Here is a 13,391-nt window from a genome sequence, read left to right on the forward strand (position 1 = left end):
ATGAACCTATTGTTTGCGCCATCTGAAACACTTGATGGATTTTGAAATATTGATTTTAAGGGCGAAGATAAAAGAGCAACATTTTACTATAATAAAATGAAGATTAAGAATTTTGCCATGGAATTGTACTGACCATGGTACTCCAATGGAAAAACATCAATCATAATTTTGCCCCGAATCCATAGTTAGCTCTTCAATGGCTCCTACAATATTTATTAGAAGCAGTTTTCATGAACACTTCTTTTTTTTCCAACCACCTTTGACTCATTCCGTCCTACACAAACTCTTCACGACACCCGTTATTTCATCAACTATTCGCAATACGGAAACCGTTCCGACAATTTGCGTACCAGTCTGATGACTGACGACGAAGAGGTGGAGACTGGCCGACCTTCAAGGTCAGAGCAGGGCACATCTGCAACACCTCCTCTGCCGACAAGGACATTCCAAATGTCAGGAAGAAACTGGAAAGGAAGGAACAGATTACGTGCCTTCTCCTTTGCACAGCTTGATCTCTAAACTCGATCTACTAATACTTTTTTGCTCTTCTTTTGCTGCAGACGTCACCTATCAGTTATTCCTTTCCATCCGATGGGTGGTTCTGCATTATCAACGGTTCCCTGAGCGACTTAATGTTCACGATGAACAGGTTCCAAACCCTTCTTGCAGCTACCACTCCCCCTATGCATCCTGTTCTGCATGACGGGTGATGTGTATTTTACTTTCGCTTGAGGGAGCGTTTAGGAGTGTTTGAAATACGAACCGTGGGCTTATCTTGGTACGAATATGTTCATGCATTATGTATCATGCGTGTAAGAGGCTAGAAGTATCAGATTGCGTTTTTATAGCGAGATCTTTACTTTCTTAGCACATTGGTGCTGTCCTGATCGAAATATAAAACGCATCTCGAAATATATTTTCGTTTATTGAAAAAGTCGGACTTACTGACAATGAATATGAGCCATTTCATGCACTGGCGTACGCAGAAGGGACTGAAGGAGCTACGCCCCATGATTTTTTTAGAAAATAAAAACGCAAATGAAAACAGTAAGGAAGTCGTGAAAACCCAAAGTGATAAGAGCCAACCCACCTTGAAATACTTACAACGTACTTTTTCTCTTGGGATGGAAATAACAAATACTGAAGTTTGTTACTTCATTGCATAGCGTATGGGAAATGAAGGAGGTAACTTGAGTGTAGCGCACATTGTGAGTTGTGACCTAACTTGTCCAGTGCATTCTAAGGCCGGCTTAAGACGAAAGCATTTTGTTTAGCATATTTGCTAGCATAAATGCTATGTAAATGCTTCCAAAAATCGTTTTGGTCATGGCATAAATGTTAAGAAAAATGCTAAAGAAAATGCTTTCGTTGCAAGCGGGCTTAAAACTGTTGCAACTTCCAAATGATTTCTCTGACTAGTAAAGGTTAGATTCAGGGCACTGTACCCGCGTTCACAATCAGCTGTGAATATTCGTACAATTTCTATTGAATTCACATAATATTTCATTGAGGTGGAAAAATATGTTTTGGATTTTCTTTGTAGCTACATGTGAAAATCTTTAACTAGTGGCGCACACATGCTTTCGCTTACATTAAAGTTCACCTGACATATCACCGTATATCACACGTTCACAATCATCTAAATGCTATGTATGTGTATTTAATAGGACTATATGCGAAGAAAAATTGAAACCTATGTCTTCGCATTGTCCAACGAAGATTGAAGAAAATCTTTGGAACGTATGCTTTTTGCCTGACTTAACATCCTATACTGTGAATCAATCGTTTTCAATGTTTCAGGAGTAGTCATGTCACTTTCTTACTTTGCTAAGACCTGAAGGATTTCGGTTTTGCACATACAATTATAGTACTTCAGTACTTGTAGAGTGTCGTAAAGCATAACATCTCTAAATAACTGTAAATTACTACTTTGTAAATTCATTTACGAATCATTCAAACTTAGACCTTTCAAGAGTCTATAAATAGAACAAAACGATATAGATCTCAACAAGCACTCGAACAGGATTAAACGACGAAGCGACCTATATATATCAAAAACCCTGCATAATTTTAGGATCAAATAGAAAAGTACTTGTGAAACGCCTTAAGTCTGAGAAAACGCCTAATACATGGCAGTACACAACACAGCCGACATAAATTGCGTAAGGACACTTTTTATATACCTATGGGGATGTAAACAAAATTGAACGGAACTGAACTGAAACACTATAAGTATGATATACAGGGTTTATCATAAGTAATAGCGCAAACTGAGACAGTTGAAAGTACACGATAATATAAGAAAAAAAGTCTCCATAAACATTATATTTATGTGTGTTGCCTAACTCTACCGCGATAAGCTGTTTTCAATAACAAATTGTCAATGGCAACTTCTGCCACCGCCGTAGAGTTAAGCAACACACATAACGCCTTGCAAGGAAACGAGTGTTTCAGGATCTAGGTTTTGCTTTTTTATTGCCGGTGAGTGTACACATTGCGGACTATGTCAGTATATGAAGACAAGTACAGCGCCATTTTTTACCCTGGTGGCGAGAATTGGAACTATTATATTTCCTTTTCATAATTCGCAAGCGCATTGCTTCATTAGCATATCTACGAAGTTTCAGACTGCTACTCTCATTACAGCCCGTGCTGTACCACTCTGAACACCGTCACTTTAATTATAGCCACCTGGTATTTGGAGAAGAACTACTAATGTTTCCTGAGAGCGACTATTCATTTTGAGCATTTTATACTAGATGATTGCTAGAAATACTTCTTAAGTTCGAATCCTGACAACTATGGAATTCTAAAATCCTCAGGGGATTGAATTTAGAAAGTTTTATTTTGATTTATTAAAATCCATGTATATTCTGTTTTACTACTAAATTTGTTCACTCTTTCAATTATATTTAGCACACTAATGGACACACAAAGTTTTCACTATAGAACCGAATGTAGAGGATCGAATCCATCGAAACAAGTAAGTCAACATTACATAATTCATTGCATGCATGAAAAATATGAGGAAGATCAATTTAATGACTTTGAATTGGAACCTATTTTCCTGCTGACAGTACTATTGAAACTTTTAATGCAATGCAATATTCCCTTCTGAAAATTGTCTCTCCACAACCTCTGCCAAAATAGATATAATATGAATGACAATAAATATTCTCGCCATCTATGAATCATTGCAATAGTGCATCATGTCTAAAATTCTTACAATGTACTGGAGGATAAAGCATACTCCATTTTCGAACAACATTGTTGATTGTTCTCAAATTCGCTTCGTTAACCATTAATCATCCACACCATCTTTAAATAAAGGTGTAGGATAATATAATTTATGCTCGGTATTTATATGTGTGTATATATATATATATATGTGTGTGTGTGTGTGTGTGTGTGTGGAGGTGTGTGTGTGTGTGTGTCTGTGTGTGTGTGTGTGTGTATGTATGTGTGTGCGTGGGGGGTGTACGTAGGTACTTGTATAAAAGAAGCGAAAGTATATGATATACTCTAACGAGCGTGGTTAACCACATGGTGTCGGCGTATACCACCAAATATCCTCGACTACAGCCCTAATCTTGTAATATTCACCTATAAGTTCTCCATTTAAATGAATACATCAATTTGTCTTGGAATTGATTTCCATTCGCGTGAGTGCAGCTTAAATTTACCACTTTTATTTTCTTTACAGGTTTACTTACCAATTCTGTTATTCTCGCAGTTTTCATACATTTCTCAGTAAACACAAAAATACAGTCCAACCAGGGAAGACAAAACTAGCTCCCACCAAACTACGCTGTGATATTTCGTTTATATAGATTTGCTTACTTTTATTTTCATTCTGAACCCTTCCATAATTTGAAACATATCTCTACTTACTTCATTGATGTTTCCACAACAAACGATTTTCACGGAACAATTCAAGGTAACTTAATATATAAGGTAGCGCCATCCGAAAATTGCCGATCAATCACGAGCGCGTGACGTCTTATGGGAGGATCGGTTATGCTCGGTGCCCCTTCGGTTATGTTCGTTTGGGGCTTGGTCGAAGCAAACGGCCGCTATAATTTCTATGCGAGGTTCAGTGAGGGAAGGTGTTTTATTACTTTGAGGAGGGGGAATTATTAATAACCGAAACTTCGGGATGGTATTGAGGCATTCCTTTCATGATTAGTAACATGACTGATTGATTGAGTAGGTGTTTCAACAAGTCCACTTTATGCACAGAAAGGCTAATCGGGACTGGATCTACAGTTTAAAGTGGGATCCGAACTACTATGTCCCTCCACCGGGTACGGAACCCGGGATTCCTTGATTACAAGGCAACGACGTTACCATTGCGCCATCGGGGAGGCACATAATTGAACATAATTGAAAACTCGCAAACGTATTGTGAAAATCCATACTTTTCAAACTTTCTGATCGATGTGTTACAAAGATAGTTGCGCATGTTCTCCTTTACCATGTCTTCATTCTATAATCATAGTATACTATAATTTTAACATGCTAAAGAAGAATTGCATGAATGAAAGAGTTAAAAAGGAAATGATCGTTTCATAGATTTATTTTGTTTATTTGTTTCACTCCGCTTTTCTGCCACTTTGGGCTAATCGCGAAGACAAGATAGTAAAATGTCACGTAATTGCCTTCTAACGACAGTAAAGGAAATTACACTTCTTGAATAAAATGTATATTCCGGTTTTATAACATTATGTACACGATATTGAGCATTGTATGAAATACATATAATGCCCATTAATAAAGTTTTACGACTTCGTTCAATTTAATATTTCACAAATATAATGTGGATGATTTTGTACCTTTTTACTCAGTGTAAACAATGGATGTCATACTCTCCTTTCGTGGAAAATTTTCTTTGAAACAGTAAGCTCTTTGTGGTGTAGTTGACGAACTATATACTTGTGCCACGAGCTCGGCATATAGAATAGTTTTTCCTGGTTATAGACGACTAAAATGTATTTGGAAATGTAATAGGAAAATCCAAGACAAAGTCCAAAAATGAAATTTTACTATTTAACGATTCAAACCTTTGTACAGTCCTTCATTGTGATTTATTGTAACTTATTTGCTATATTTTCATTTATGCTTCAGATATATTATCTTAACCTGTTCTAAATGTCACATGTACAAGGGAGAAATATAATTATCAACATTATTAACCTAATGTCAGTGAACATCAAGTTAAATCTAATTAAAGATTATCAATTAAATGGACAGAGTTAATAGAAAAACTATTCTCTGAAGAATTAATTATTTCCTTTGAATTCGTAATTTGGCCCAAGTTTAGATTGTAGGGTGATAATCTCTTCATTACACACAAAATCGCATGACAAGATTTCGGTACATGTGTACTATATGACTGTATGTATGCCAGAAGTAGATTGCCGTTGTCATGTTAGGGACTTCATGAAATTTCTACATCTCACGCCCTATCCTCAAAGGCATTATTACTGTTTGATTTTTACCATTACCTGGCTTGTCCACCGCAAAGGAATATAAATTATATGGAATTGAAAACAAAAAATGCAGTAATAGTGGCAACATTCTCCTGACTATACGTGAGCTTACCGTGTTGTCCTTTGCATCTCGCTATGGCTTTGCTTAATATTATCAATGAGCTAAATTTTCTGTGTGTTCGTAAATCCCTTCCTGTACGCTTGAATTAGTAGGTTAGGTAAATTAGGTTGGTGTTCTTAGCATCCAGTTTCGAGTAGGTTCGGCTAATTAAGGGTGTTGCATTCGTATTTGTACACTTTCGCTCTTCGCTTGCACGTACACGTATTATAGCTTTTAATACGCAAAACGATTTCACACAACTGTAACTTATCAGCACGGTAACTTGTACAACCTCACTTTGATATCGAAAATTAACATTTTATGGAAATTACAAACTGGACTTGCGTTTTCAAGGTTTGGGGTTTTATTTACAACACAAACTTTGTAGCACGAAATGCCAATCTTACACTCTACTTCCTCATCCTCCTGTACGTAAAATTTCCGAAAATATGGAACTCAGAGACCCGAACATAATTAATACGCACTTAAATAAAACAAACTTTTAAACAAATTATTAGTGTAATGTGTTTTACAATTAGAGAGAGTTCACACATATTTCATCAATTGCAAAACATCACCTAATATACCTGGCCGGCAACGAAATGAATTCGACACCCATCTTCTTAACGTAGAAAGTCCAGGTAAAGGTATACCAACTGTATTTCTCAAATAAACGTAACATTTTTTTGAAACGGCTCGAAGAGTCAACGCTTTGCTTATATCATCTTTAGTCCATAGAGATTTCGTTTTACCGTGTACTAAGTATTGTTTTTGAGTGTCACTGAACACTTTCCCCAAGATATTCGTGAGTTTTCTTGTTACATTGTTGGTTAGGTTATGTTGAAGATTTTGAACTTGTTTCGTTTTTTTGGTTAAAGCAAGTTGCAAGAGCTTGTTCTTAATCTTTAACTTATTAATTTCTTTATGTAAGCGTGTGTTGTTCTTCTGTAAGCGATGAATAGTGTTTTCCAACAACGAAACATTGATAGCAGTTTCTGTACCTAAGTCTATTTTTCTTTGGCGACATAGTATTTAGCTTATTTAAGGAACGTTTCCTTATTTCACACCTTTCGTAGCGTACATCTCCACAGTCTTTATCAGCACATCCTAAAAATGATTCATGTTTTGAAGAGGAAGGTTCAGGAGAATTTGCTACACCACATTCTCTATTATTTTGCACTGAAGTAATATGGTGTAATTTTAGTGATGGCACTGCAGTTGGCTTCAGTACTTTCTTTGTTGGCAAACACAGAAGTTCTGCTCTTAGATCTCGCACATAGTCTTCTTTACAAAAATGGGCACTGCACACTCTCGCATTTTTAATATTAATATTATGTTCTCGATCACAAGCACGAATCCACTGTTTACTTACACGATTATCAGCTGGAAATCTATATTTTATATCACTTCCTTTAGTTTTATGGTTATAATTCTCACAGCTTGCTACTGCACAATTAGGCATGATTATAGGTGGAATGAACAAAACAATCTCATTTCAAGAGAAATAATACAATAAAAATATATCTAATGCGACAAAATCAATAACCTGCTTGTTCCGATTTTTGCGACGTGCTAGTAGCTAAATGTACCCCGCACCAAACTTACTGCACATAGCAACGAGCACCGTCAAACCCGATCCTCCCAGATGACGTAATGCATACGTACTTCACATAGCAACGAGCACCCCCTGGGAACACTTACCTTCCAAAAATGTAATTGCTGCCACAGACCTCCAGATACCAGATCGGAAACGTAAGCCTTTTTATATGGGTCAACTTTAAGCCAAACATTTCGTAGAGAGGGGGATACTATCATGGCGAGCATACCTTCATATTTCTACTTGTAACAACTATTTTGAATATTGTGAGCCATTGCACCACACAAGATTGCAATTTTTAAATTTACTAAGAAGTATATAACTCTACATATTACACTCCACAAGTGAGAACAAGTAATTTCTTCACAAAAATGAAAACTTAACAAGCTGTAATGTGTATCTCGGTCATTTTTCTATCCCCAGGACTATGCACGGCTTCAAACAAAAGTTCATCGTTTTTAGTCTGTAATTTCTGCCGTCATCCCTATTTTGACACTGAACCAGTCCAGTTGACGCATGCGCACATCTGTCCATGGTTTCGACTAAGGCAGCCGGACTGTATCACATACAGCCAACCTTCGTTATGATTCAAAGACTAGGCAAGGTGATATTATAGGTTTTCGCCAGGTGAAAAAAATAATTTCGAGTTCTTAATTTACTTATGCCAATATCGCATAACGCAACTTATTAGCTTGATATATTGACTCGGTTATTTTACAATGCTTTTCTGCAACTTTGGTTAATCACGACGATGAGAATGAAACAAATTCAATCACAAACGCGCATGGACAGGACACAACTCGAGCCCCACACACAGGAGCTTGAACACCCCTTATTTTTTTTCACTCTCCCTTGAACACCCCTCTTTCAAAACCTATTTTCGGCCGAAAATACTGTTAACTCTTCAGAGAGAAAAAAGTTTGAAATATAAAAAAAATGTTTCTGACAACCAAACATTTCTTTAAATGGGTTACAAACAAATAATTACACCGACTTGCATGGGTTTGTATGACTCGCAGATGATTGTTGTTTTTGAATAATTTCAGTAAGTTGATTCCACAAATGAAATGAATTTTTACCCACCACATTTAGTTTTTTTTTTCGGAAAAGAGCAATATATTAACTGCCTTAATTACACAATAAAATGTGTAGTTCCATCATTTCCTCAATAGATGGCTCTGTTTTGATGCTGATAAAATATTGGTTTCCTCCAATACAAATCCTCAAATGTTGAACTATAAATGCACATAGAATAGTAAGCATTTAATCTACCTTCTATCTTCACAAGAAACACTGACACAAAAATTGCAAACTTTGATTACGTAAGTTTTATTTTCGAAATCCCTCATAATATTTTTTTTCCACAGAACGTATAAAATTTAATATAATGTAGTAGGTTTAATATGACGTGGAGAAAAAATTGATCTAGGGAAAAATCTTGACGTGATGGGAAGAAGTTTTTCATATACGTCATCAGCATTCAAAATACTTCAAGAATCATCTATTGGTTTGTAAACAGCCGAAATTACACTTGATTAAAGTAATTTTGTTGTGTTCTGTAATAGGTGTAATGGAATGGCGAATATGAGAATTTTGATTGTAAAATTGTGAAAAATCCTGACGTGATGGGGGGAAAATGGATGCCATGTGCGTGATCAGCATTCAAGATACTTCCAGAGTCACTTATTGGTTTGTAAACAGCCGAAATTTCCCTTGCTTAAATTTATCTTGTTGCGTTCTGTAATAGGTGTAATGGAATGGTGAATATGAGAATTTTGATTGTGAAAAATCCTCACGTGATGGGGGAAAATGGATGTCATGTGCGTGATCAGCATTCAAAATACTTCCAGAGTCACCTATTGGCTTGTCAACAGCCGATATTTCCCTTGCTTAAATGTATCTTGTTGTGTTCTGTAATAGGTGTAATGGAATGGCGAATACGAGACTTTTGATTGTGAAAAATCCTCACGTGATGGGGAAAATGGATGTCATGTGCGTGATCGGCATTCAAGATACTTCCAGAGTCATCTATTGGTTTGTCAACAGCCGAAATTTCCCTTGCTTAAATTTATCTTGTTGCGTTTTGTGATAGGTGTAATGGAATGGTGAATATGAGAATTTTGATTGTGAAAAATCCTGACGCGATGGGGGAAAATGGATGTCATGTGCCTGATCGCCATTCAAGATACTTCCAGAGTCACCTATTGGCTTGTCAACAGCCGAAATTTCCCTTGGTTGTGTTCTGTAATAAGTGTAATGGAATGGCGAATATGAGAATTTGTGATTGCGAAATTCTGAAAAATGCTGACGTGATGGGAAAAAGTGGATGTCATTTCCGTGATGAGCTCTCAAAATACTTTCAGAATAACCTATTGGTTTGAAATCATCCGAACTTTTTCCCCAAAATGCAGGGTTACGTTATTCACCAGTATTATTTAAAAAATGCCTCTTCGTAATCGCCCGCATTTTGCTTATAGTTATTTAATAAATAATTTGTTCAAAAATTACCAAATGTTATAAATGCTACTGTTTTGTTTACAGTTACCAAACGAGTTTAACCAAACGTGCTTTGTAAATTAAAACAAATCAGTTTTTTCTAAGCCATTTTCTCTAAGCCCTTTTTCTAAGCCGCATTTACTTCCCTGTACATGTCGTTGTTGTCGCCAAGGCAACAATACTACTAAAAAGCGATTGGTATTTGGTGCAGTGGCTAAAGCTTACATGTGTTCTTAACTTTTACTTTGTTTTCAACATGGCACACCCTAAAATTTCATTCCACACCCCGTCAGCATTCCTAGATGATTAATTCTGGCGCCGCCACTGCACCACAGAAGGTTACATAGGCTATGAGACCAGACGCCAGAGCCTCGTTAATCTGCAACTCGTTAACTTTATTTTAAAATGCGAAAAAATATCTCTTGAAACATCTTAACGTACACTCACACAAAAAAACGTGCCCTGCTATTCATGCAAATGTTACAAAATATTTTTTAACTCATTCATCTCTATCATAAAATAGCTTGTAAATGAAGTTGAAATAAGATGGAGGCTTTTGGACAGTATAGTATACATTACAGATCTTCCTAGGCCTCCCCGATGGCTTAGTGGTAACGTCATCGACTTGTGATCAAGGGGTACCGAGATACCCGGTGGAGGCACAGTGGTTCGGATCCCACTTTAAGCTGTAGGTCCAGTCCCGATTAGCAAATTTGTGCACAAAGTATACTTGAATCAACAATTCTGTATTACGGACATTCCTTTTAACATCATTAGCTGGTCTTCTAAAGCTGCGACAGGTGGCAGAGTACTGCACGTCTCTGATTCAAGTAAACTGTAAGTTACACCATCTGTCGGCAGGTGGGTGAATTAAAATGAGCGTAAAGGTTGGGATTTTAAAAACAGATTTTTGTTTAGCAACTGTAAAAATAGTTTCAAACACCATGTCTGCTTTGAATTCGTTCTCAAATGTGACGTACTTCAGATTTCGTGTTATTGTTTTGCGTTTATGTAGTTCATATAGTTTAACATTTCTTTGAAATTAATGGAAGAGATAACATTTCGAATGATACAAAACTTGATATTTGAAATGGCCAAATGCTTAAATATTTCCATCGTCAATACTACTGACATTGGATTAAGTACTCATGCATAGGCGTAGCAAGGGGTGGGGGAAGTGGGCGACCGCCCGGGGCCTCGCTTCCCACGGGGCTTATACAAGAAATGTAATAAACAGAAGAGAGAAAAATAGATGGAAAAGGCTATTTTTTGTGGGCAATAATATTACAACGTTCTGTTTTCATCTGGTTATAAATTCTAGTTAAGAGTTGCTATTAATATTTAAATTTGATAATACTTTCTGACATATCCCTGAAGACCTTGTATCATTTCACATTGAGATTTCAAATTTAAAGAACTGATTGGGGCCTCACATTCTAATCTTGCCCAGTACCTAGCGATATGTAGCTACGCCAAAGCATGTAGATGCTAGGTAAAAATATCGTAGCTCTTATTTGAAAGGCACATGTTTGCAAAAATTACACTACGTAACAATATTTTGTTTATGTTAATGTTTTAACATTTTCTGAATGATCTTGGCCTGCTAAACACGATTCAAGATGGAAGTGAGACATACGGTCCAGTTACGTAATCGTAAACTTTTACATAGAGACATATCATTTCACTGCAATGAAGTAATATTATATATTTTATATTAATGCTATGGCCTTCCATCTGTCCCTACCCTGAGCAAGATCTGATTACTCTTTTCCATCCCTATCGATTTCCTTTAAGTCTATCTCAACGTTGTCCCTTCATCTTCGTCTTGGTCTTCCTACAGGTCTCTTACCATCAGGTTTCCCAACAAGAATCCTGTAAACTCCTCTTTCCTCTCCCATTCGTGCCACATGGCCTGCCCACCTAAGTCTTCTTCATTTAATTATTTTAATAAAATCTAGACATGAATACAAATTATGTAGTTCTAAATTATGTAACCTTCTCCACTCACCTGTCTCCTCATCCCTTTTAGGTCCAAATATTTTTCTCAGGATCTTATTTTCAAATACTATCAATTTATGTTCCCCTTTCAATGTAAGGGACCAAGTTTCACATCCATATAATGCTACAGGCAAAATTACTGTTTTGTATATTTTAACTTTTAGTTTATTAGATATTAAACGAGAAGATAAAAGTTTATGAAGAGAGAAGTAACATGCATTTCCTGAATTAAGCCTACTTTTTATTTTCTCTTTAATATACTTTTCACTTGTTAATACTCCTAAGTATTTGGATTTGGAAAGTGGTTCAAACGAGTTGTTATCAATAATTAGATTTTGATTATTACCTAACACTTGGTTTCGGCCTGTAAGCATATATTTATTTTTCTCTTTCTTAACTTCCAAACCTATCTCTTTAGCAGTTACATCGGGGTAACGTGTTTTGAAACCAAGGACGTTTGTATCCGACTTGTGCATGCCACTTATAGCACAGACAAAGGTAATAGGCTATTACCTTTGTCTGTGCTTATAGGTTTGATATGTTGGATTTGTAGGGTGCTTTAATCGTCCCATTGTTCTTCTAATTTGATTTTGACCCGTGGGAGTAGGTCAGTGTACGGAAGGCGCAATGAGTTACGTGTTCTCTCTTTCTCGCCTGTTTAACCATTGCGTCCACTCGATCGTGATATTTATTTAGATCACTGTGTGCTCAGATATATGTGAAGGTTGCGGACAGACCTTGTTGTTGAAGTTGTAGCATGATACGAAGAATAACATAGCGAAATACCGTTAACTTGTATGCTGCCTGCTCGTGATAGCGCTTGAAGTACTCTCAATGCTTTGATTGATTGAGTTGGTGTTTTAAGTCCACTTTATGCACAGTAAGGCTAATCGGGATTGGACCTACAGTTTAATGTGAGATCCGAACCACTATGTGCCTCCAGCGGGTATCGAACGCGGGACCCCTTGATTACAAGGCGAGGACGCTACCACTGCGCCATCGGGGTACACTCAATGCGTCCGTGAGAATTAAAGAGTGATCGAGACGTAACTGCAGGGCAAGTTGTAACGCTTTAAAGATAGCGTAACATTCCGCCGATAATATAGACATGTCTTCTGTTAGTGAAAATTGTTGAGTGATATTCTGTGTGTAGGTACTATATAAGTCGGAAACAAATGAAACAAATGAAACATAGCACTGTCTACAAGAAGATAGCAGAGTTACAGACCGGCATTATACGAGGACCATACCAAAAGTAATGGGCATCTATTTTATTATTTTTATTATTATTATTATTTAGTTACAATAGCATTAATGTTTTGTTATTAATTTCCATGTTAGTTTTATAGAGGAATATTTTGATCCTCTTTACGTTATGGAACGATGGTTCCTTAATGATTGTGGTATAAAACAAAGGTGAACCCCTCTACTACTCCCGTCTATTTACTCTCCCAGAAATCTGCCTATGTGTTTGATTCTGGTAAGTATAGGATCAATTACAGCGGACCTCCCAAAAGTTTATTTGTCTACGCCCATTATATCTTATAGTGTTGAGGCCAGCCCCACCTCTACAAACGCCAACCCCTCTCAACCAGATGCTGTCATTGATTGCAGGAGACTGCAGAAGTACTTTGTAATTTTTTAACACATTCTTATCGGAAATAACCAGCTTTATGGTTTTAAAAATTTTCCATTATGGGTTTTCTTTGTG

General features: G+C 36.6%; 1 protein-coding gene across 1 annotated transcript; it reads right to left on the reverse strand.

Moving 5' to 3' along the window:
- Nucleotides 1-307: 307 nt before the first annotated feature.
- LOC146002257 (uncharacterized) lies at nucleotides 308-7,051 on the reverse strand. The gene is made up of 3 exons (XM_083139972.1): nucleotides 6,655-7,051; nucleotides 6,218-6,314; nucleotides 308-464 (listed from the first exon to the last, which is right to left on the reverse strand). Exons 1-3 carry the CDS (start codon nucleotides 7,049-7,051, stop codon nucleotides 308-310), a joined length of 651 nt encoding a protein of 216 aa, XP_082996098.1.
- Between the last annotated feature and the right edge of the window lie 6,340 nt (nucleotides 7,052-13,391).

This window comes from Lepisma saccharinum, chromosome 18 (assembly GCF_977018435.1).
Source record: "Lepisma saccharinum chromosome 18, izLepSacc3.1, whole genome shotgun sequence".
In the NCBI taxonomy this organism is placed as follows: Eukaryota; Metazoa; Arthropoda; class Insecta; order Zygentoma; family Lepismatidae; genus Lepisma; species Lepisma saccharinum.